Here is a 25,000-nt window from a genome sequence, read left to right as displayed (position 1 = left end):
CCGTCTGCCTCCCTGAAAGCGGCGTTCATCTTCTTACGTGGTGAACAGAACGAGTCGGCTGCCGGAGCCTGTTGACTACAATTAGGCCGCGACTGGCGACAGACAGCAGCAGCAGTTTAACATCTCACAGCGCCGCCAGTGTCCTCTAACTGTTCAGGACTGCAGTCCCAGGAGAGCCAATTACTACGCCTCTGCAGTCACACACACACACACACACACACACACGTCACAGACACACACACACACACACACACACACACACACACACAGACACACACACACACACACACACACACGTCACAGACACACACACACGTCACAGACACACACACACACACACACGTCACAGACACACACACACACACACACGTCACACACACACACACACACACACACACACACAGACACACACACACACACACACACACACACACGTCACAGACACACACACACACACACACACACACACACACACACACACACACGTCACAGACACACACACACACAACACACACACACACACACACACACACACACACACGTCACAGACACACACACACACACACACACTTCACACCGATCATTTTGATTTCAGCTAATCATTTAAGTACTTCATCACTTCTACTGTAAATAATCATGACACTACTTTGCATTTCACTGATCTGCTCGGCTTTAAATCCAGGCGTTCCTCACACGGAGCTTCAGGTTCACACTGTTCCACGTGTTCAGCGGTGAAGAGCTGCATGTCGACAGCTTCAGCCAACAGCGTGAAACTGATGTGAACAAAGTCTGTGAAGGAATTTAACTTTAAACGAAACAGACTTACACGAAGAACATTTGGAAAAAGAGACCCAAACAACATATTTTACAGGAGTGGAGAGTTTTGTTCCATGTCATGTTTAACTCAGCGTTAGCTTAACACAAACATTTAGCAGTTGTCACACAATAAAAGTTCCATATTTGATTCTCCATGTGTGGCATATTTTCATATATTTGAGCTAGTGTAAAAACACTTTGCTCAATATTTCCTGGCTACTGATGGTATATTTGACTTTTACACATCTAAGACTACAACTATACTTGATATCAAGCATTTTCACTGCACCAATGTGGAGAAATTCAAAAATAAAAGTCCCATATTTCTAGCTGGAGATTGCATGTTTGACCATATTTGAGCTACTGTAAGAACACTTGTGTAGAAGTCAGATTTATCACCCATAGCCAGGAATTATTGAGCAAAGTGTTTTTACACTAGCTGAAATATATGAAAATATGCCAATTGGAGGTACAAATGTGGAATTTTATTGTTGAATTTCTCCACATTGGTGCAGTAAAAATGCTTGATATCAAGTATAGTTGTAGTCTTAGATGTGTAAAAGTCAAATATACCATCAGTCGCCAGGAAATATTGAGCAAAGTGTTTTGCAGCACCTCAAATATGGTCAAAGATGCAATCTGGAGGCATAAATATGGGACTTTTATTTTGGCATTTCTCCACACTGGTGCAGTAAAGATACTTGATATTAAGTGTTTTTTATTCATAATGGGTTCATGAAACACTTTAATGTAACATATTCTATTTTAAATGTAGGTTTGGATAATAGCTTACTGTTCATAATACCTTTATTTTGAAAACTGAAAGTAAATACGCTGTTTCTCCGCATTTACCATAATGATGAGAATACTCGAAATTTAAGTGCGGCTGATTTGACCACGGAGCGGCTTTCTTCATTTGAGTTAAAGTTCTTCTCGAGCTCAGAATCAGTCTGACAAAAACAAATCTTAACTCGAGGTCCAGTCCAGAGTTTGTTTCCTGAGCTTTCATCCAGATGTCATGGTCTTCCTCCGCAGACAGTTGGCTCAGCGTCACCACAGGTTCAGAGTTTCTAATAAAATACTATTCACGGTTTTTATCGTCTTATTTTATTTGTCCTGAATCAAGCAGTGAATTTCCTCTAAATGTGAGTGTGACAGAGCTGAGACGTGTGTGAAGTTAACGACGTTAACGAGCTGAAATCTGTGACATTTATAAAGAAGCTGCAGGAGGAGACGGGAGTTTTGTACGGCTTGTTTTTTATTCAACGTGCTGCTGAAGGTTAGCTTAGAAGTTGCACGCGTGTATGTTTGTCTAAGTCGTCTTCGTGTTGGGATTAATAAGATTTATGTTTTTCAGCCGTCTTTTTACTTCAACACGTATAAATGTACGTGCCAGAGAAGAACTGGCGCTGCTCAGAAACATGACTACCAGCTGTCTGGCCCGCTGTGTTCGGGTTTTAATTAACAATCACATCGCTGCTTTGAATGAACAGTGAAGCAATAAGGATCACTTTAAAGCATACGTGTTTGATGTACGTTGTTTAATGAGCAGGTTCTCGACTCTGCACCATCCGGCTGTACGTACAGGAGGACGCGTGCAGGGAGACGATGTGAGCTGTGTTTGTGGGTCTGACTGCCGTCAGAACGGGACGGGACCTCAGCGTAACGTGACACGGAGCGAGCTTTAATTGGTGCTGCTGACTGTCACCGCGAGCACCATCAAAGTGTCCCGCCACCTCCACGCCGTATACGGCACACGCATTAAAGCAGACTGACGGTTAGCTTTGGCAGTGAGGCGTGAGCGGTGTGATGTTCAACAGAAGGCTTGAAGCAGGACGCAAACAATAAGTCAGTTATTATACGAGTCACCAACGAAGAAGAATGAAAGAAGAGATTTTACTTGCGTGGCGACCGACTGAGCAGACTTCAGACTCTGACCAGACGTTTCTGATTCTAACCAGCCTGAAGAATCACTGAGACGTTTTCTACTCGCTGATCATGTGAGAAACCAAACACACGCCACAGATCTGAACTTCTGAGGAGGACTGTGGACCAACCTGTGAGCTGTCACAGGACGTTAGCGTTAACAAATCAGACGACCTGTATGAATGTGAGAAAACTCCATTTATAGAATATTCAGCTGGCTAACTCTGATAGCATGCTAGTTCTGCAACATTTAGTTTCATAAGTGGTTTATATGTCTTTAAACTACATTTTACATCCCCTGCACATTTATTCTTCTTCTTTATTCTTCTGTTCTGTTTGTGTGTTTTGTCAAATTTGTCAAACTTTGTATATTTAATGTAACAGTTGCATTTAACTGTTTGTTTTAATCTATTTGAATAATAATTTGACATAAAGAGTCTGGTGAAACATTAACTTACTGCAAACACAGCATCTGCTGCATCGATTAGTTTGGCTACGAATCCAGTTGCACATTGTAGTCTGACGTTTATCTGCTTAACAAACTGTCAATCATTCAGATCGATGGATGGAACCAATAGCAACGTTAGCTAGACCGCACGCTAACGTTCAGTTGCTAAGGCTCTTTTTTAAACTCGGTGCCAAAAGTGAAAGATGCTGCAGGACGAGCAGCAGAGGTCCGATCTCACTCATCACAGAGGAGGGTGAGCGCTCCGATGCTAGCTGAAAGGCTAACTGAGAGAACTCCAGACGTGTCACCTGAAGCAGAACCACGTCCACTGACCTGGTCCAGTGGAGCTGTCAGAGAAACTGATCGGCTCTGGACTTTTACTGACAGTTTAAACTAAACACACACACACACACACACGCGTCTCTCAGGGTGACGCCCGTCCTCCTCATCAGAACCTCCCCAGCAGAATGAACCACAGCTCACCAACACGATGAGACTGTGTGTTGACCTCTCTAAGTATTTTCTGATGCCGGGCCGCTGGTCTGACGGGCCGCTGGTCTGCGGCCCGGCAGACCAGCGGCGGCCCGGCAGACCAGCAGCAGCCCGGCAGACCAGCGGCGGCCCGGCACAGACCAGCAGCAGCAGAAGATGGAGGGTTCGCCCTGAGGAGGTGGAGGAGGGGAGAGCGTATCCTCCGGTGAACACTCGGGCCTGTAAAGTGTTTATCAGACTCTAATGCAGCAGTCTGATCCGATTTGCATTCATATTAGTTCCCGTATCTTCATCTGAGGGAATTACTGATTTGAATTCTTCTGAGGGGTAAATAACTTCATGCATGATATCAGTATCTTCATAATTCACAGCAGTAAAGTCAATTTGGTGTAAGAGCTCCTCCGCTGCGTGCCGGAGAGGTTCTGAGGAAACCTATTTGGAGGCGGTTCGGATCAGTGAGCGTAATGGATCAACAGAGCTCTCACATGTTTAACCCCTCAGAGGAGCTGCAGCCACCACAGACCTCCTCCTGCTGCTGCTGCACCTCCTCCTCCTCCTGCTGCACCTCCTCCTCCTCCTGCTGCACCTCCTGCTGCTGCACCTCCTGCTGCTGCACCTCCTGCTGCTGCACCTCCTCCTCCTGCTGCTGCTGCACCTCCTCCTGCTGCTGCTGCTGCTGCACCTCCTCCTCCTCCTGCTGCTGCACCTCCTGCTGCTGCTGCACCTCCTCCTCCTCCTGCTGCTGCACCTCCTGCTGCACCTCCTCCTGCTGCTGCACCTCCTCCTCCTGCTGCACCTCCTCCTCCTCCTGCTGCACCTCCTGCTGCACCTCCTCCTCCTCCTGCTGCACCTCCTCCTGCTGCTGCACCTCCTCCTCCTGCTGCTGCACCTCCTCCTCCTGCTGCACCTCCTCCTCCTGCTGCACCTCCTCCTGTGTTATTCTATCATCATCATTCTTATCATGTGTCCCATTTCTGTCGTGTCTTTTAAAGACAGCAGCAGCAGAACATCTTATCAAACTGATATTTAAATCATCAACACAATGATGCACCTAGCTCTAATTATTTAAAACAAGCACACCACTTGAGTTAGCATTGCTGCTAGCATCAGACCACAACCTCAGTTGCATTGTGGGTAATGTAGGTGCAGCGTGATGATGAATCTGTGGACGACTGCTTGCAGATAAATGTAGAGCTGCAATAATTATTATTTGGATTATTAATCCATCTGCTCGGTGCCGCACTACACAGATCCCTCTGAGGCAGGCTGGTTTGTGATTCTGGTCTGTGTTAATAAAGTTTTCCTGCTGATTGTTCAATTTCAGTTCAACCTGAGGCGCACAAAATCAAATCAAATCAAATCAATTTTATTTATATAGCCCAAAATCACAATCACATTGCCTCGATGGGCTTTACAATCGAAACGAACCAGCAGTGAGGTGACTCGTCTTCCTCTGATGATCAATAATCCATGAATTGACCATTTTCACTCTATTTTTCAATCTAAATACCTCCAGGGTTATTATTATTATTATTATTATTATTATTATTATTAGTATTAGTATTATTAGTATTATTATTATTATCATCATATGCTGCAGTAATGATGCCGTTTAGAGGTGATTAAGTGTGTCTTGGCAGACAGAAGCAGGAAGCTGTCAGGAGTTAAACTTCAGGATGTTTATGATCAAAGTTTTTCATCTCGTCACTCAAAACACGTCTGAAATATGAATATTTAAAATAGTTCACAGTGAACAAATACATTAGTGAAAACATTCAGAGCGTCCGTGACGTGACGTGTGGAAACGAGCCATGAAGGCATAATTACAGCGACGGAGCCACAAACCTGAACCAGGAGAAGAGAACTGGTTCTGAGCAGCCTGATGAAGCAGAGCTGTCAGGACGCCGGCGCTTTGAACCGGATCAGAGACATCGTTTAAACAAAGAACAAAGCTCTACCTGTGAGTGCTGAACAAAGGCTCGGAGAAGACGAGACATTCGGCACCGCCAGCGTTAAACTGGAGCCGCTGAAGCTCATGAATAAACATGAGAGGCTCACGAGCACGTTATTTCCCATCAGGCTTTCTGTCTCTGGACTCACCTCCTCTGCCTGAGTGATCACCAGCGCCGGGACGCTGCCACCTGACTCCCCCGCCGCCTCCTGATTGGCTGCAGAAGTAGTCAGATCCTGGTCCTGTTGCTGGTCCTGGTGCTGGTGCTGGTCCTGGTGCTGGTGCTGGTGCTGGTCCTGGTGCTGGTGCTGGTCCTGGTGCTGGTGCTGGTCCTGAGGCAACACTTGGAGTAAACAGGGAGGAGTCAGACGTTAGGGTCCAGACATCACAGATGTCACTACAGACTCCAGAGGGCGTTTCTTCTGATATGAGGCTCCAAAACATACAGAATCAGAAAACGTGTTCCCTCTGGAGTGGTTCTCCATGCTAAATGACAGGTCCTGGTTCTGACCCGTTCTGCTCTGTAACATGTTACATGATCTATATCAGGATGACAGATGAGCAGTGAGGACCGGACGTCTCCTGCAGGGACTCTGTCACATCTGTGTTGATGTCTGAATAAAATATCTAAATTAATAAAACTGCACTTTTATTGTTCCACTCTGAAAGTGTCATCTGAATGACAAATAATAAAGTCCAAGTCTAAAATGTTATTTGGAGTAAATCCGTTCATTAATTAATGGAGTAAAAGAAGACAACAGTTAAATGGATGTAAAACAGATTGATGGATAATCATCCTGCAGCTGTTTGTTCAGGTGTCACACGTTTGTCTTTAACGTGGACGAAGACTGAATCTCTCCTGGATGATGTCATCACAGCACAGATGTTTGAATCAGTTCTCTAAATACTACAATACCCATGAGCCTCAGCGGCTCAGAGAGGAAGTGAAGCTGCAGGTTTAAATCACTTTTATCTTCAGCTCACTGTTAGTGTGAAGCTCTGTGATTGGCTGTCTGTTGGTGAAGTGCACCCTGGGAGTTAAATTCTCTCTTTCAGTTTTAATGTCCACAAGCTTCTTCTGACTTCAAATCAAGAAACAGATATTTTCTAAACGGCACTCAACATCGATTTTGACTTCAGGGAACTTTAACAGCATGATGGCTCCTCCCAGATCGCTAACAGCTAATGCTAACAGCTAATGCAAACAGCTAATGCTAACAGCACCTCTTGGTGTCGGCGGTTTTCAGTCTCATCGCTTCAGTCCATGTTTAGTTTACAAATCATAAAAGTCAGGGAGACACACACAGGGACAGTTTGCCTTCAGCACATTTAAATAACTCAAATTATTATTCAGTTCTGAAATTGTTGCCAATCATCTGATCACTCAACAGTTGGAGTTGTTGTTTGTTCTATCTGCAGTGATCCTGTCAGTCTTTGTGACATTTGCTCCACAGCTTCATGTAGCGAGGAGCGGTCTATCAGACTGAAGGTGTGATCACACCTCCACAGGTGTTTCCTGTTGTGGTCTTTACAAGCAAACTTTGACCGACTGAGACAGGCGAGCTGCAGAACCTGGAGTCGTCATGCGTCCGCTGTGTGGACGCTGCTTCATCTGTTGTTGTTAACGTGGCGGTGATCCGCCTCCACTCTGACGGCTGATCGCGCTGCTCACTGTTTCTTCTTCATGTCTGTCACTCAACAGACTCCTCCTCCTCTACTGGCAGATCCATTCAACCTTTCTTTCACCTCCATTGAAGCTAATTAAAACTGGAACCTTTGAGGAGAGAAACGCTGCAGTGTGATGGACTCTGAGTATCTGTCTGTGTTTTATCTGACATCAGAGCGAGGAGGATGTGGGTGATGACATCATCCACAGGAGACAAAGATACAGTGAGTCTTATCACCGAGAGAAAGAAAAGAGCCGCACACAGAGGAGGCCGTGACGACGACCACACCGCGGCGTCATCACTTCCTGTCACCTGTCTCTGTAGCACCAGCTCTCCAGTAAAAGCATCAAATCTTACAGAATACCACAAACTGTCAGCGTGACGGGCGTCAGCGCTCAGCAGGACGACATCCTGTCTTTCTTCCAGGTTGAATAAAATGTCCGAGATGTGTTGCTGTTAGAATTCACTGAGTCTGTATCGTCACAGCTGATCGTCAGCAGTCGTCTGATGTGAGTGAACGATTATCAAACACGTTGTTTCCAAGTCGGAACACGTCCTGGCGTCCCTCCGGACTCTAACGGGCCGTTAACAGCAATGAAATCATCAGAATCTGACAGAATTCCTGTTGATATGACATATAACTGAAACACAGCAGGATCACATCGGGCCCGGACCTCTATGTAAATCGTCAGTACCAGTAACAGTCCTGCTCACCTCTGTCCAGATCCACTCTCCAACCCGGGTCCTGGTTCTGCTCGATGAATTGGTGATGGTCGCCTCGGTCACAGTCTTCTCCTGCTGGATTCAGGTCTCCTCCCTCCTGCTGGTCCACAGCTGGATCTGGAGGACATTTGTTTTGTTCTTCTCTGTCTTGCACCTGAACCTGAACCTGATGTGGACCACAGTGAAGACCCTGTTGCTCCTGGTCCTGTTCGAGACTCTCAGGACTTCGGTTGTATTGATCCAGTTTCAGGTCTTGCAGTGAATCTTGTGTCTCCTCAGTTTCAGAGAACTGGACCTCGTGGTTCAGACGGGACTCCATCCAGTCCAGCTCTGTAGGGAGATAACTCTCTTAATGTCCGGTACCGATTCCTGGCGTCAGAACCACAGCCTGCATCCGTCTGTAACAGTAATAGACACCATATCAGAATCAATACCACAGATACACATGACACCTGTGTGTTTCACTGTGGTCCTGTTCTGGTGGATCACAGGAGGAGCTGTGACCCGATCCATGATCCTGAAACATGATCATCTGAGAGGAACCCGGCCAGCACTTAACAACAACATAATATTAAGATTTAACACTGAGCTCTGGTTCTGCTGCCGGGTCCAGTTAGCTTTAACTGAACCACCTCATCAACAATATTATAAATCCTTTTCAAAACAGTCAATGTCAATCCAGAGAACACTTAATCAATATATTGATTTATTATTATGTCAACACGCACTGAATACACACCTGTACTGTCTGTCTAAACACACCTGGACTGTCTGAACACACACCTGGACTGTATGAACAAACACCTGGACTGACTGAACACACACCTGTACTGTCTGAACACACACCTGTACTGTCTGAACATACACCTGTACTGTCTGAACACACACCTGTACTGTCTGAACATACACCTGTACTGTCTGAACATACACCTGTACTGTCTGAACACACACCTGTACTGTCTGAACATACACCTGTACTGTCTGAACACACACCTGTACTGTCTGAACAAACACCTGGACTGACTGAACACACACCTAGACTGTATGAATACACACCTGGACTGACTGAACACACACCTGGACTGACTGAACACACACCTGTACTGTATGAATACACACCTGTACTGTCTGAACAAACACCTGGACTGACTGAACACACACCTGTACTCTCTGAACACACACCTGGACTGACTGAACACACACCTGGACTGTCTGAACACACACCTGGACTGTATGAACAAACACCTGGACTGACTGAACACACACCTGTACTGTCTGAACATAGACCTATACTGTCTGAACACACACCTGGACTGTATGAACAAACACCTGGACTGACTGAACACACACCTGTACTGTCTGAACACACACCTATACTGTCTGAACACACACCTGGACTGTCTGAACAAACACCTGGACTGACTGAACAAACACCTGGACTGACTGAACATACACCTGTACTGTCTGAACACACACCTGGACTGACTGAACACACACCTGGACTGTCTGAACAAACACCTGGACTGACTGAACAAACACCTGGACTGACTGAACATACACCTGTACTGTCTGAACACACACCTGGACTGACTGAACACAGACCTGTACTGTCTGAACAAACACCTGGACTGACTGAACACACACCTGTACTGTCTGAACATACACCTGTACTGTCTGAACACACACCTGGACTGTATGAATACACACCTGTACTGTCTGAACAAACACCTGGACTGACTGAACACACACTTGTACTGTCTGAACACACACCTGGACTGTATGAATACACACCTGGACTGACTGAACACACACCTGGACTGACTGAACACACACCTGGACTGTCTGAACACACACCTGGACTGTATGAATACACACCTGGACTGTCTGAACAAACACCTGGACTGACTGAACACACACCTGTACTCTCTGAACACACACCTGGACTGTCTGAACACACACCTGGACTGACTGAACACACACCTGTACTGACTGAATACACACCTGTACTGTCTGAACAAACACCTGTGCTGTCTGAACACACACCTGTACTGTCTGAACAAACACCTGTGCTGTCTGAACACACACCTGTACTGTACCTAACAGTCAGTGTCCTTGTAAGTTTTTTGCCCTCGTCATCCTCCCATCACCTGTTAACACAACACCTGCTCTGTCACGAGGGGGGGCGGGAACCTACGTGACCGTCGTAGCGAGCGTGCAGCGCCGGCCGCGCTGAGTGAAGTCATTGGGTCAGGCTGGTGTCATTCTATAAAATGAACCAATGAGGCGCTGCCTCTGCTTTGTGGGCGGGATGCCAGATTACCGGTCCAGCCAAGGACGTTGACTGTGGACCGTGTTGGAGGCGGAGCTCGGTTCCGTTCTATGACAGCTGCTCAGTGCATAAAAAAAATACACGGAGTGTCTGTGTTGTGCCTCAAACAGAGCATGCGCACCTGCGAGTTCCGACGAACGAGCCGGCTAACTTCCGGTTTAGCGCCCGTCTAACTTCCGGTTTAGAGCCCGGCTAACTTCCGGTTAAGCGCCCGTCTAACTTCCGGTTTAGAGCCCGACTAACTTCCGTTTAAGCGATAGGCTAACTTCCGGTTTAACTCCCGGCTAACTTGAATGTAGATAAAATAATTTAATCGTGCAGCTCTTCTAGACGTTCTCAAAGTTATTGGACCAAACGGCTCAAATTCAGTCGGTCAAACGAGTCATGTCCGTCTGGTGACGCTTCTTGCACCATGCTAGCTCAGAGGACAGCCTGTTTGGGCCGTGCGTCACGTGATGATGTAATCACACAGTTTGGCCAGTAGGAGCGCTGCGTCAGAGCCCGGAGCTCCTGGAGGCTCCACACACTCACATGCTAATTATTAGCCGCTCTTTGTCTGGACTGAATAACTTTATAGATGTTCATGATCCCCTCAGGATGAACTGTAATCACTGTGGTGATGCTCTGACTGTCATCAGGTCCACATGTTCATGTGTTCCATACTGAAGCTGCACTCTGCTGCTGCGTCTCAGTTCAGACTCTGCATCCTTCAGAGGAGCATTTGAAGGCCAATTACGTCACAAAGACGGCTGTCCCGGTCTGAAGGCTCAGATGCTCATATCCCGGGATTCTTTGCCAACCGAAAAAGAAGAAAGAAAGAGAGAAAATGGCGACATGGCGTGGCATAGATCGTAAAACATCTGGTGACACAACCAGGAAATGCTCCAAAGGCTAGACCGTCCCATTTAACAACGGCTGACCAGGTTAACCAAGTCCTTCAGAGGCCAAGTCCTTCAGCGAGAGGCCAAGTCCTTCAGCAAGAGGCCAAGTTCTTCAGAGAGAGGCCGAGTCCTTCAGAGGCCGAGTCCTTCAGAGAGAGGCCGAGTCCTTCAGAGAGAGGCTGAGTCCTTCAGAGAGAGGCCGGGTCCTTCAGAGAGAGGCCAAGTCCTTCAGAGAGAGGCCGAGTCCTTCAGAGAGAGGCCGGGTCCTTCAGCAAGAGGTCGAGTCCTTCAGAGAGAGGCCGGGTCCTTCAGAGAGAGGCCAAGTCCTTCAGAGAGAGGCTGAGTCCTTCAGAGAGAGGCCGAGTCCTTCAGAGAGAGGCCGAGTCCTTCAGAGGCTGAGTCCTTCAGAGAGAGGCCAAGTCCTTCAGAGAGAGGCCGAGTCCTTCAGAGAGAGGCCGAGTCCTTCAGAGAGAGGCCGGGTCCTTCAGAGAGAGGCTGAGTCCTTCAGAGAGAGGCCAAGTCCTTCAGAGAGAGGCCGGGTCCTTCAGAGAGAGGCTGAGTCCTTCAGAGAGAGGCCGAGTCCTTCAGAGGCTGAGTCCTTCAGAGAGAGGCCAAGTCCTTCAGAGAGAGGCCGAGTCCTTCAGAGAGAGGCCGAGTCCTTCAGAGAGAGGCCGGGTCCTTCAGAGAGAGGCTGAGTCCTTCAGAGAGAGGCCGGGTCCTTCAGAGAGAGGCTGAGTCCTTCAGAGAGAGGCTGAGTCCTTCAGAGAGAGGCCAAGTCCTTCAGAGGCTGAGTCCTTCAGAGAGAGGCCAAGTCCTTCAGAGAGAGGCCGAGTCCTTCAGAGAGAGGCCGAGTCCTTCAGAGAGAGGCCGAGTCCTTCAGAGGCTGAGTCCTTCAGAGGCTGAGTCCTTCAGAGAGAGGCCAAGTCCTTCAGAGAGAGGCCGAGTCCTTCAGAGAGAGGCCGGGTCCTTCAGAGAGAGGCTGAGTCCTTCAGAGAGAGGCCAAGTCCTTCAGAGAGAGGCCGGGTCCTTCAGAGAGAGGCTGAGTCCTTCAGAGAGAGGCCGAGTCCTTCAGAGAGAGGCCGAGTCCTTCAGAGAGAGGCCGGGTCCTTCAGAGAGAGGCCAAGTCCTTCAGAGAGAGGCCAAGTCCTTCAGAGAGAGGCCGGGTCCTTCAGAGAGAGGCCGAGTCCTTCAGAGAGAGGCCGGGTCCTTCAGAAAGAGGCCGGGTCCTTCAGAGGCCGAGTCCTTCAGAGGCCGAGTCCTTCAGAGAGAGGCCGAGTCCTTCAGAGAGAGGCCGAGTCCTTCAGAGGCTGAGTCCTTCAGAGAGAGGCCGAGTCCTTCAGAGAGAGGCCGAGTCCTTCAGAGAGAGGCCGGGTCCTTCAGAGAGAGGCTGAGTCCTTCAGAGAGAGGCCGAGTCCTTCAGAGAGAGGCCGGGTCCTTCAGAGAGAGGCTGAGTCCTTCAGAGAGAGGCCGGGTCCTTCAGAGAGAGGCCGAGTCCTTCAGAGAGAGGCCGGGTCCTTCAGAGAGAGGCCGAGTCCTTCAGAGAGAGGCCAAGTCCTTCAGAGAGAGGCCGGGTCCTTCAGAGAGAGGCTGAGTCCTTCAGAGAGAGGCCAAGTCCTTCAGAGAGAGGCCGGGTCCTTCAGAGGCCGAGTCCTTCAGAGAGAGGCTGAGTCCTTCAGAGAGAGGCCGAGTCCTTCAGAGGCTGAGTCCTTCAGAGAGAGGCCGGGTCCTTCAGAGAGAGGCCGAGTCCTTCAGAGAGAGGCCGAGTCCTTCAGAGGCTGAGTCCTTCAGAGAGAGGCCAAGTCCTTCAGAGAGAGGCCGAGTCCTTCAGAGAGAGGCCGAGTCCTTCAGAGGCTGAGTCCTTCAGAGAGAGGCCGAGTCCTTCAGAGAGAGGCTGAGTCCTTCAGAGAGAGGCCGAGTCCTTCAGAGGCTGAGTCCTTCAGAGAGAGGCCAAGTCCTTCAGAGAGAGGCCGAGTCCTTCAGAGAGAGGCCGAGTCCTTCAGAGAGAGGCTGAGTCCTTCAGAGAGAGGCCGAGTCCTTCAGAGGCTGAGTCCTTCAGAGAGAGGCCGAGTCCTTCAGAGAGAGGCCGAGTCCTTCAGAGAGAGGCCGGGTCCTTCAGAGAGAGGCCGGGTCCTTCAGAGAGAGGCCGGGTCCTTCAGAGAGAGGCCGAGTCCTTCAGAGAGAGGCCGAGTCCTTCAGAGAGAGGCCGGGTCCTTCAGAGAGAGGCCGGGTCCTTCAGAGAGAGGCCAAGTCCTTCAGAGAGAGGCCGGGTCCTTCAGAGAGAGGCCGGGTCCTTCAGAGAGAGGCCGAGACCTTCAGAGAGAGGCCGAGTCCTTCAGAGAGAGGCCGAGTCCTTCAGAGAGAGGCCGGGTCCTTCAGAGAGAGGCCGGGTCCTTCAGAGAGAGGCCAAGTCCTTCAGAGAGAGGCCGAGTCCTTCAGAGAGAGGCCGGGTCCTTCAGAGAGAGGCCGAGTCCTTCAGAGAGAGGCCAAGTCCTTCAGAGAGAGGCCGGGTCCTTCAGAGAGAGGCCGGGTCCTTCAGAGAGAGGCCGAGTCCTTCAGAGAGAGGCCAAGTCCTTCAGAGAGAGGCCGGGTCCTTCAGAGAGAGGCCGGGTCCTTCAGAGAGAGGCCGGGTCCTTCAGAGAGAGGCCGGGTCCTTCAGAGAGAGGCCGAGTCCTTCAGAGAGAGGCCGAGTCCTTCAGAGAGAGGCCGGGTCCTTCAGAGAGAGGCTGAGTCCTTCAGAGGCCGAGTCCTTCAGAGAGAGGCCAAGTCCTTCAGAGGCCGAGTTCTTCATAGGATGCAGACCCTGAACTGAGACACAGCAGGTGTTTCCTGAACATTAGCTAATGTTAGCATGCTAACACACTGAACCAAGATGATGAACATGTCGAACATCATACCTGTAAAGCATGTTAGCATTGTCATTGTTAGCATGTTATATTAGCACCCTTCAGTCTGGGGCGTCTGTATCTCTGGTCACTTTAAGCGAATGACAGTTTTTCTTAATTACTGCTGATTTCGTCTCTCGTCATGTTTCAGCCCAGTCAGAAAACATGTTATGTGTTCACGTCTTCTCTCCGTCCAGCAGCTGACAGATGACGCTCAGCGTACTGTAACCAACATCAGATCGTCATCATGTACAGTAGTTATTGAACATATTTCTATCTCCTCTGAATATATTATCCGAGTCTCTTCACAGCAACATTCCCAACACTTAATAGAGAAGTCCCCTGGGTGGTAATTATGTCTGAGCTCAGATAACAAGGATTTCTTACTTGGATAATAACTATTAAAAAGAGTGTTTTCCAATTAATTAAACACACTGTCTTTAAGTAACCTCTGGACATTTGCCCCGCGGGCTAAGCTTATTTATGAGGTACTGGGGGAAAACAAACGAGCGCTCCTTTCATGTGAAAATCTTCACAAAAGGGTCGATACCATGGAGAATACGAGGGGAACCGCACTGCACATTTCCCTGAATATTCAACTTTGTTCATGCAAATTGTTACCATAACTTTTTGATATGATAAAACGGCACCACGGTGTCATCTCATGGGCAGGCCTACTGGGGGTCTCGACTTGGCGATGATGAAAGAGTCATCTGAGCCTTTCCGAGCCATTACTTCTGCTGCAGGAGGCTCACAGCGTGTTTAATGTGAGACTGAGGAGAGGCCTCCTGAGCATCATCACCAGCAGAGGAGAATAAGAGGTGCGTTCACCTCCACCGCCGCGGAGCGCTTTAATGAAAGATGCTTAAAAAAGCGTGAAAATGCCATCCCTAATCTGCTCGACCCATCTGTAGAGGAGCAGCTTAAACCGCACGGCTCGCACCATTTCACCCCGTCAGTGCAGTCATGCTCATGATGTGCTTAGAGAGGCTCCTCAAGGAGAATGTTTTCACATTACTCAGGCTTCATTATGCCAAATCAATATTCGTTTAGCATCGCAGGTTAGAGACTCCGCCTGGAATCAAGCCTCCGTCCTCACGGTGAGGCCCAGCCTGCTCAGACACTCTGGGCGGAAGCTTCAACAAACTCAACTACTAAAGGCTCAGAAATTTAAAAAAGAGCTTCTAGTTGGAGCTAATGGCTAACTCACGCCTCCATGGCAACACTTACTGTTTACATCCCACAAAGCATTATGGGAACTGTAATTCCAAACTCATAACATGATTATCCCACCGGCAGAGCTGAGAATGAGAGTAACCACAGAAGGATACGGACGGACTTCTGAGTCGGTCCTGGAGCCGCTCTGAGACTCTGACAGGAAGGTTGGACCTTAAATAGCTGCTGGAAAGTTTACTAATTAGGATCAACAGCAATCAATCAATGGAGATCCTGACAGAGTCACCTGACGGCTGTCTGCTCTCACCTGTAAATCCCCGCAGTCCAGCGTCGTCCTGCACGGCCAGCTGACTGTCTGAGCGTCGGTCACCTCGCCACCGACACACTCACCTGAGAGACGCTGCTGCACTCCTGCAGACAGCCGGCTAATTATAGCTACACAAATCAGATTAGACTGAGCTTCAACACACACACACACACACACACACACGCACACACACTCTCTCTCTCTTTATTGGCAGCAATATTGCCAAACCATCTTGTCCAAACACTTCGTACATTAACAATAACTCAACACAACACCAAGACTGATTTACATTCATTTTCATTTACATTAATTATAGTATATCCTGTGTGTGTGTGTGTGTGTGTGTGTGTGTGTGTGTGTGTGGCAGCAGATGTGCCCTCTCTCCTTCTGCCAGGAGTATCTTTAGTTCTGATTGGTCATTCAGAGATTATAAAATAAATGTTCCTTGTTTAAATGTTTCGCATTGAAGGAGAAAGTGCATCTCTGTCTCAGCCTGACCTGTCCAACAGTGACCACATGTCCTGTTTTCTTTTGGTTGCCATGATTTTTTGTGTCTTCCTGTTTGGATTGTCAGTTTGTGGTCACTGAGCCTGAACCGGGTCAGGTTCTGTCTGAGCCTGAACCGGGTCAGGTTCTGTCTCTGCTTTCTATCTCTGACAGTAGAGAGATATTCTGCTAGTTCATAATCTCTGTTTAGGGTCAGATAACATTCTAATCTACTTTGGCTTTTAGTTTCTTCTTTCCAATGTTCCAGCAGGTTTCTTTACATTGTGTTATAATTTGCTTGACTCTTTGGAGAGCAGTGTTGTTGTGAGGCTGGTCAGACTGTCTGAGAGGGAGCAGTTAGCCTCAGGACCAGCTCTCTCTCTCTCTCCCTCTCTCTCTGTCTCTCTCTCTCTGTCTCTCTCTCTCTGTCTCTCTCTCTCTCTCTCCCTCTCTCTCTGTCTCTCTCTCTCTGTCTCTCTCTCTCCCCCCCCCCCCCCCCCCCCCCCAGTCAGTGGCAGTCTTCAGCACCGATCACAGATCAGTTGAGCAGCAGCGGAAGTGGAAACTTGCACAGAACTCTCTGCTCTCTGCCTCCTGCTATGCTCGTGAATGCTCCTCCGTTTGTAAAGCTGCTCTTCCCTCCTTTTCTTCTTCCTCTTCTTCTTCCTCTTCCTCCTCCTCCTATTCTTCCTCTTCCTCTTCTTCTTCTCATCCCTCTGCTGTCCCGGGGAAACGCGCGCTTTCGCTCTCCGATGTGAGTTCGCCCGTGCGTAATAGTCCGGCACGGTGCGCGCCGTCATGTCTTATCCTCAGGGTTTCCTCTTCCAGCCGTCCGTGTCTCTGGCTCTGCACTCCTGCCCGTCCTTCAGCACCGGGGTCATCCTGGGTCCGAGGACCGAGGAGCTCGGCCGCTCGTCTTCGGGCTCAGCCTTCGCTCCGTACTCGGGATCGGCGACTTCTCCCGGCTTCAACTCCCACCTGCCGTACGGCGGAGAGCCGCGGGCCGCCGCCACGCTCAGCTCCTTCGTGGTGAGTGTCGGACCCGGTTTAAGCTCTGGTTCTGGTCCAGTTTGTGTTCGAACCGCTAAAAAAGAAGAGTCGCTCCTGGTGCGTCACGGAGCTCCGCGCGTAAAAGGAAAGTGTGTGAAAAAAACGCTGAATTTTAAAATATGTGTAAATATTTTTATCTTTCATGTTTTTTAATTCAAACTAAAATATACAAATATTTCTCAGAAACATCTTTTCTTCTTTCAGATGTTTGATTATTTATTATGTTCATTCTGCAACGAGAGAAAACAAACTGCTTTCAGAGTTTTGTTTTACTTATAATTTTATTACATAGATTAAATTATTATAATGTAATTAAGTGATTAAGTGATTTTTATGAAGTTTCTGTTTTGAATCAATAAATCTTTATTTACAATTTATTCAACAATGAAACAATGAGGCGACATTTATCCTGAAGAACTTCCTGTTTGTGAAAATTACTTAAAAGATTTAAATAAAAGATGAAATTATTCATACAAAGATGTTTTTTTACAGGAGGTCTCACTCCGGCCGCTGCGTGTGTGTGTGTGTGTGTGTGTGTGTTCATGCGTGCACGTACGTGTGTGTGTGTGTGTGTGTGTGTGTGTGTGTGTGTGTGTGTGTGTGTGTGTGCGTGCGTGTGACACTCAAGGTTACCTTTTGATAATTATGACATCATTTCCTGTTTCAGAGTCCTGGTTATGACCCGTCCTCGGGGATCTCCGGTTCTTTGGACTACCACCCGTTCGGGGCCCTGGGGCCGTACCCGTACGGGGACCCCACCTACAGGAAGAACGCCACGCGGGACGCCACGGCCACGCTGAAGGCCTGGCTCAACGAGCACCGGAAGAACCCGTACCCGACCAAGGGCGAGAAGATCATGCTGGCCATCATCACCAAGATGACCCTGACTCAGGTGTCCACCTGGTTCGCCAACGCTCGCCGCAGGCTGAAGAAGGAGAACAAGATGACGTGGACCCCGCGGAACCGGAGCGAGGACGAGGAGGAGGAGGACAACATCGACCTGGAGCGGACCGATGAGGACGAGGAGCCGATGAAGCCGAACCACGAAGAGGCAGAGTCCAAGAGTGAAGCCGGTGAGTGTGTGTGTGTGTGTGAGTGTGTGTGTGAGTGTGAGAGTGTGTGTGTGTGTGAGAGTGTGTGTGTGTGTGAGTGTGTGTGTGTGTGTGTGTGTGTGTGTGAGTGTGTGTGTGTGTGTGAGTGTGAGTGTGTGTGTGTGTGTGTGTAAAGACTTCATCTGGATTTTGGACCTTTTCTGAATGTTATCATCCAGCTCACGGATCAGTCGGAAGTTCTAAAGTTCTGATCAGTCAGAAGTTCTAAAGTTCTGATCAGTCAGAAGTTCTAAAGTTCTGGATTACTGCGTCAGTCTATTCAGTTTAATAACCAGAATACTTGACGTATGATTGGACCATCACCTGACAGGTGACCGGACGTGTGTCTCAGAACCGCAGACAGAATGATTCTGATGCAGTGAGAAAAGAAACAGGTCCAGTTAAACACGTGGCTTCATTCAGAGAGAAAAGGTTCTCCCTGCTGGACCGGCTCCAGTATCTGGACCGGACACATTCACATGTAGTCTGAATCTCTTTGTCCTCTCAGTGGACCTGGACACACTGTACTGCACTGGTTCTGGTACTGCACTGGTTCTGGTACTGCTGTTTCATGTAAAACATGAGTCTTTGAAGTAACTGATTACCAGCTGACAGAGACGAGTACTGCAGTGAAAATACTCAGTTACATTGTTTTGATTTTACTTACTTCCTTTTTTTTACTTACTTACTGTGTCAGTAATCTGTTACTGTATCAGTACTCTGTTACTGTGTCAGTAATCTGTTACAGTCTCAGTAATCTGTTACTGTGTCAGTACTCTGTTACTGTGTCAGTAATCTGTTACTGTGTCAGTAATCTGTTACAGTCTCAGTAATCTGTTACATTACATGTTTTGCTTTTACTTTATATGAATAATTTATTTAATCTCCTTTAATTCAATCACGAGTCGCGTTTTATCATCGACCATCAGTCTGAACATTTAAACTGTTCATTATTATTGATTATTAATATTTACTATTATTGTTGATTATTAATATTGATTATGCTCGTTGATTATTATAATTAATTATTATTATTGATTATAAATACTGATTATTATTATTGATTACTATTTGCTTTATTGACTCATCTATTCAATAATTCATCTGTTACCATCAGAACACACTGAAACATTCAGTTTACTGTGACAGAGATCAGGAAATCTTTTCTTATTGATCCAAAAATATTTTTCAGAATTCTTTAAAACATATTGATGAATTTATTGTTTATTATAATAATTAATTAAAGCTCAAATGTTTGTTCATCTTCTCTCTTAAATCTGTTCATTAATCTATAGAAAAAATAATATAAAGATTAATCAATAATAAAAATGATCGTCACTGTGTGTGTGTGTGTGTGTGTGTGTGTGTAAGAGAGAGAGAGAGTTATTTCTATAATCCACAACTTATTATTATTATCATTGTTGCTTTATTATTATAATTATCATCAGTATCATTATAATTATTATTATCATTGTTGTTTTATTATTATTATTATTATTATTATCAGTATTATTGTTATTATTATCATTATGCTTTGAACAGACCTGTAACCGGCTGTCAGTGATGGTTGTTGCGCGTCCTGTCCACTGGAGGGCGATCACACATTCACAGTGACGTTAAACGTTCTGACTCAATAACAATAAAGTTTCCGAATTAAACTTTATTGTTCATCCGATCAGAGACACTGGATGACGATGTTAATAACCTCCTGCACATCGTGAGCATGTCGTTAGCCATAAGTTAGCTCACAACCAATGTCCCGCAGGTTTTTTCTCATCCCAGAATGCAACAGTGTGAAGCCCGAAAGAAAGACGCTGACGTCAACGCATTTATTAAAAAACATTAAAAATACACATTTTATTTATTTATTATTCAGATTAGATTTACAATGATAATAAAATTGTTTCAGTCTGTGTTCTCCTGCTAATCACCTCCTCCTCCTCCTCTTCCGTCCCCTCTTTCTCCTCCTCCTCCTCCTCCTCCTTCTCCTCCTCCTCAGCCCGGCGGCCCTCCTCAGTCGGTGGCTCCTGTGTGTTGATGTTTAGAGACGACAGCAGCAGCGACACTGATCGAGGCTTCACTGATCCGGATTTTAAAGACTCGGGGGACCGGAGGCTGGCTCACATCGCTGGCCCCGCCTCCACAGGGGCCCCTCCTCAGAACGGGCCTCTGGGCGCCCTCAGAGCCTCAGAGCCGGAGCGCACGTCCAAAGAGCCGGTCGACTCCTGTAACGCCATCCAGGGACCAAACCCCACCCCCAAACCCAAACTGTGGTCTCTGGCTGAGATCGCCACGTCCTCAGATAAAAGTAAAGGCTGTTCGGACTCGCAGCAGCAGCAGGCGCCCACACCTCGGACCTTGTTCCCCCACAGCCCCGCGCTGCCCCGAAACCTCTACTACAGCTCCCCCTTCATCCCCGGATACTCCAGCTACGGGCCCCTGGGGCCCCTACACGGCAGCCCCGGCTCACACCTGCCCTCCAGCACACATTTAAACGGATTACAGCAGACGATGCTGCAGAGAGCCGAGGCGGCGGCCAGAGACTGCAGGCTGCGCAGCCACGAACTGAAGAAAGGCACGACGAGCGCGTGAGGACGGAGCTCCTCCGGATCTCACAGACTCTCATTCAAAAACACAGATATTCAGTTTTAGAAGGTTTTCTATGTTGATCAGATGTAATCTTTGTAGTGCGTCTCTGCACAGAACATCAAGTATCATTAAAAGATAGTTTTATTAATACGCACCTGACCACCGGCCGTTTGTCCTTCCAGATTAAACCTCAGAACACAGCTGCTCAGGAAGCATGAGCAAGTGTGAGCGGCTCCAAGGTGACTTCATCATTATTATTATTATTATTATTATCATTATTATTATTATTATTATTATTATTATTATTATTATTACTACTACTACTATTATCATTATTATTATTATTATTATTATTGTTATTCAGGATCATCATCTCTAGTGTCCCTCCACAATAAACGCCCATGAATCCACTCCACATGCAGAACTCCACTGAGAATATTCATGTTTTCACGTTTTCTTCAGTATCAGAGTAATCTATTACATTAATGAGTACTCACAAGCTTCATTTGACTGAATTTGACGATGAGCAGGTGTTAATTACCAGGTAACATCTGAAATGTATCACAAATGACATCAGCATTATTCAGTGATAATATTCTGATATGAATCAGTAACAAGCTTCAATCCATGAGCTGCCTCAGCGATCAGCAGAGACGTGATTAAAAACTCTCAGTTAGTTGATGGTGGTGAGTTTTCATGATCTGATGACTGACTGTAGATCTGTCCGGCTCGCTGACTTACTGTCTGTTCATTGATCCGTCATTGGTGCAGATGATCACTGATTTCTGACTGTGTGACACAATAACATTTGTGTCGTCAGGTTGAAGTGAGTCCAGTATGTTTCAGAGCAGGTTCAGGTTTTATTTTGTAGTTATCAGATTATTGAGACGATGATGATCAGATCAGACTTCTGTGTGAAGGATTTGACTTCATGCTTGAGTCTCAGAAAGCAACAGATGCTCACTTTAGCTTAGAAACAGAGTCCAATAACAACCAGCTTCAACACTGGACGTTATTATCAGGCCTCCAGAGACAGCTGAGGACATGGATGCAGGAACTGGAGGGGCTAGGTGGCTGCAGCGCCGCCTGAAATGAGGCTCTAACATTTACTGAATTTACCAGAAGGCCCAAATAATGAAGACTTTATCAGAGACTGCGTTTCACAGAGTTTATAAAGGTCCTCTGAACTAAACTAAACTAAACTGAGTGATTTTCTCAGGGAGTCTGGTTCTGTGTCTCCTCCTCAGCGGCTGCTCTCACCAGCCGTCAGCTGCAGAGCAAAACCTCCTCACATTGTTTAAATTATTGATCATGACGATCAGATACATGTTGGAGAACATGGAAATTCAAACTGATATCAAATTAATTAATATGATGTCATCATATAGACTGACCTCCTGCAGCCCTGGTTAAATAATGAAGATGGGAAATCATTAATTTCATAATCTTTTAGACAAAACAGAAACATAACAAAGAAAATTTAAAATGCATCAATAAAAAGTTTGATAAAGATCTTTTCCAACTCAGACAGTCATTTCTTTGAATTGTTATTTTTTACAATGTTGTTATTGAACATTTCCTGTCACTGACAAGGAGAGAGACTTAATACAAATACCATTGATTTAGACTTTTTTTTTGGCCTTGTATGGCTTTATTGACAGTACAGCTGAAGATATGACAGGAAACGGAGAGAAAAGGGACCCAGGCCGGGAGTTGAACCCGGGTCCGCTGCAGAGGCTCAGCACATGGGACGCCCGCTCTACCAGCTGAGCTAAACGGCACCCTGCTTTAGATCATTTTGAATATCTTAATCAATCTGTCCAGTTTCTGATGCTTTATCAGCTCCAGGTTGGGTTAATTTGATCAATAAATGATGTCATCAGGAGTTGTTGTTATTTCACTTCTGGGAAGAAATAAACAAAATATGATACAGTGATAATAATAATAATCAAGTAGAACTGGTTTCACATTAAGTTCTATGTGAAAATGTCTTGAAGAGTGTTGTACACATTAACATTATAGATTTAATATATTTATACTGACGATCAGACAAACTGTCAGCATCTACACATCACCTGTCAGCATCAGATGTCACGGAGAAGACAAAAGAAAGACATAAAGACCAGATATATAATGTAAAGACCGTTGTTTTACCTGACACTGTTCATCAGTTCACAGCCACATTAACCAGCGTCTGAGTGACTACCTGTGATGTGATGTCACTTCCTGCTCATCCAGCACTGAGACAAACAGACTCCATGTTTCTACTCAAAGACAGAAAGAAGTTCATGTAGAACATTTGCTGAATTTACAAGAAGGTCCAAATAATGCAGAATGAGTCAGAGACAGAGTTTCACAGAGTTTATAAAGTGTCTCCAACTCAACAACTCACTAAACTGACACATTTGTTAAGGGAGTCTGGTGGTGATGTGTTACTGATTCAGTGGTTGGATCAGTTTCTGCTTCTCCTTCTTCTTCTTCTCCTTCTTCTTCTCCTTCTTCTTCTTCATCATGTCTCAGTTGAGGACATCAGTTGAGTAGTCGGTCCCTCAGGATGGGTAGACGGGTTTGATCCTGATGAGAGATCAGGGAGAACCACCGTAACCCAAAGGTTCATGTCCAGTGACGAGGAGGAGGAGGCTGCTGTCCTCTGGAGAGAAAGTCTTTTCAATCTGAAGTGTCTTCATGTTCATCTGTTTACTTGAGGACACTGAGGTACAGTTACAGTGAGTTTAGCTCTTGGCCTCCGTGCAGGTGAGATTTCAGGTGAAAACATCGTCTGTCTCCAACATCTCAACAGGAGAAGAAAAAACTGCATTGTTTACTTTTAATTCAAGTAAAGTTTCAAATCAGTTTTATGAATCAATGTATTTTATTGATGATGTTACAGAGCAGGTTCCTGGTGTTCTCATTGTTCCTGGTGTTTTTCAGTGTGTTCCTGGTGTTTTCAGTCTGTTCCTGGTGTTTTCAGTGTTTCTGGTGTTTTCAGTGTTCCTGGTGTTCTCAGTGTGTTCCTGGTGTTTTCAGTGTTCCTGGTGTTTTCAGTGTGTTCCTGGTGTTTTTCAGTGTGTTCCTGGTGTTTTCAGTGTTCCTGGTGTTCTCAGTGTGTTCCCGGTGTTTTTCAGTGTGTTCCTGGTGTTTTTCAGTGTGTTCCTGGTGTTTTTCAGTGTGTTCCTGGTGTTTTCAGTGTTCCTGGTGTTTTTCAGTGTGTTCCTGGTGTTTTTCAGTGTGTTCCTGGTGTTTTTTAGTGTGTTCCTGGTGTTTTTCAGTGTGTTCCTGGTGTTTTTTAGTGTGTTCCTGGTGTTCTCAGTGTGTTCCTGGTGTTTACATTGTTTCTGGTGTTTTCAGTCTGTTCCCGGTGTTTTTTAGTGTGTTCCTGGTGTTTTTTAGTGTTTCTGGTGTTTTCAGTCTGTTCCCGGTGTTTACAGTCTGTTCCTGGTGTTTTTCAGTGTGTTTCTGGTGTTTTTCAGTGTGTTCCTGGTGTTTTTTAGTGTGTTCCTGGTGTTTTTCAGTGTGTTCCTGGTGTTTTTTAGTGTGTTCCTGGTGTTTTCAGTCTGTTCCCGGTGTTTTTTAGTGTGTTCCTGGTGTTTTTTAGTGTTTCTGGTGTTTTCAGTCTGTTCCCGGTGTTTACAGTCTGTTCCCGGTGTTTACAGTGTGTTCCTGGTGTTTTTTAGTGTGTTCCTGGTGTTTTTTAGTGTGTTCCTGGTGTTTTTCAGTGTGTTCCTGGTGTCTTCATTGAAAAAAATCAGAATACTTTAGAACCAAATCCACTCCTTCAATCACAGCAGATCCAAACTGATGTTTAATTTTCCAGGATTTTGATAAAAAGTCTCCTGAGGTGAATAAAGTCCAGTCTACAAACAGGAAGTAGTTTTTCACATTAAGATGTAAGATGTATTTCAGAGACAGACAGTGTTTCTCTCAACTCCGCCTCTTCACACTGCCTTTTGTCTTTGGCTTTAACCTGGTTCTCCCCCCAGACTCTTCTGACTCCCCCTCCTCCCCCCTCCTCCCACTGAGTGACTCCCCCTCCTGTTCAGTCTGCTTCCTGCCTCCAGCAGCGAGTCATCACCGAGCTAAATACTGTCAGACCACACGGAGCTCCATGGTGAGCCAGCGAGAGGCCGAGCCCTGGGCCTGGAGCTGCAGGATGGCAGTCCGTCAGCAGCTCCGCTCCTCCTGCTGC

General features: G+C 46.7%; 2 protein-coding genes across 3 annotated transcripts in view; one reads left to right on the top strand and one right to left on the bottom strand.

Annotated features, from left to right (window-relative positions):
- LOC115586270 (ankyrin repeat domain-containing protein SOWAHC) overlaps window positions 1-15,718 on the bottom strand; it is a 47,290-nt gene extending 31,572 nt beyond the window's left edge. For both annotated transcript variants that reach the window (XM_030425163.1, XM_030425164.1), the window contains exons 1-3: window positions 15,599-15,718; window positions 8,015-8,421; window positions 5,783-5,976 (exon numbers count right to left, since the gene is read on the bottom strand). In XM_030425163.1, the coding sequence (XP_030281023.1) occupies window positions 5,783-5,976; window positions 8,015-8,342 (522 nt within the window). In that variant the 5' untranslated portion in view covers window positions 8,343-8,421; window positions 15,599-15,718. The remainder of the gene's footprint in view (window positions 1-5,782; window positions 5,977-8,014; window positions 8,422-15,598) is intronic.
- A 922-nt stretch (window positions 15,719-16,640) lies between these two features.
- irx5b (iroquois homeobox 5b) lies at window positions 16,641-20,968 on the top strand. Its single transcript, XM_030425165.1, has 3 exons — window positions 16,641-17,113; window positions 17,802-18,207; window positions 20,225-20,968. The coding sequence occupies exons 1-3, from the start codon at window positions 16,883-16,885 to the stop codon at window positions 20,815-20,817; spliced, it is 1,230 nt and encodes a 409-aa protein (XP_030281025.1). The 5' UTR covers window positions 16,641-16,882; the 3' UTR covers window positions 20,818-20,968.
- The last annotated feature ends 4,032 nt before the right edge of the window (window positions 20,969-25,000 follow it).

This window comes from Sparus aurata, chromosome 8 (genome assembly GCF_900880675.1).
Source record: "Sparus aurata chromosome 8, fSpaAur1.1, whole genome shotgun sequence".
Lineage (NCBI taxonomy): Eukaryota > Metazoa > Chordata > Actinopteri > Spariformes > Sparidae > Sparus > Sparus aurata.
Note: the sequence above shows the minus strand (reverse complement) of the source record. Positions and strands in the feature narration are given on the sequence as shown.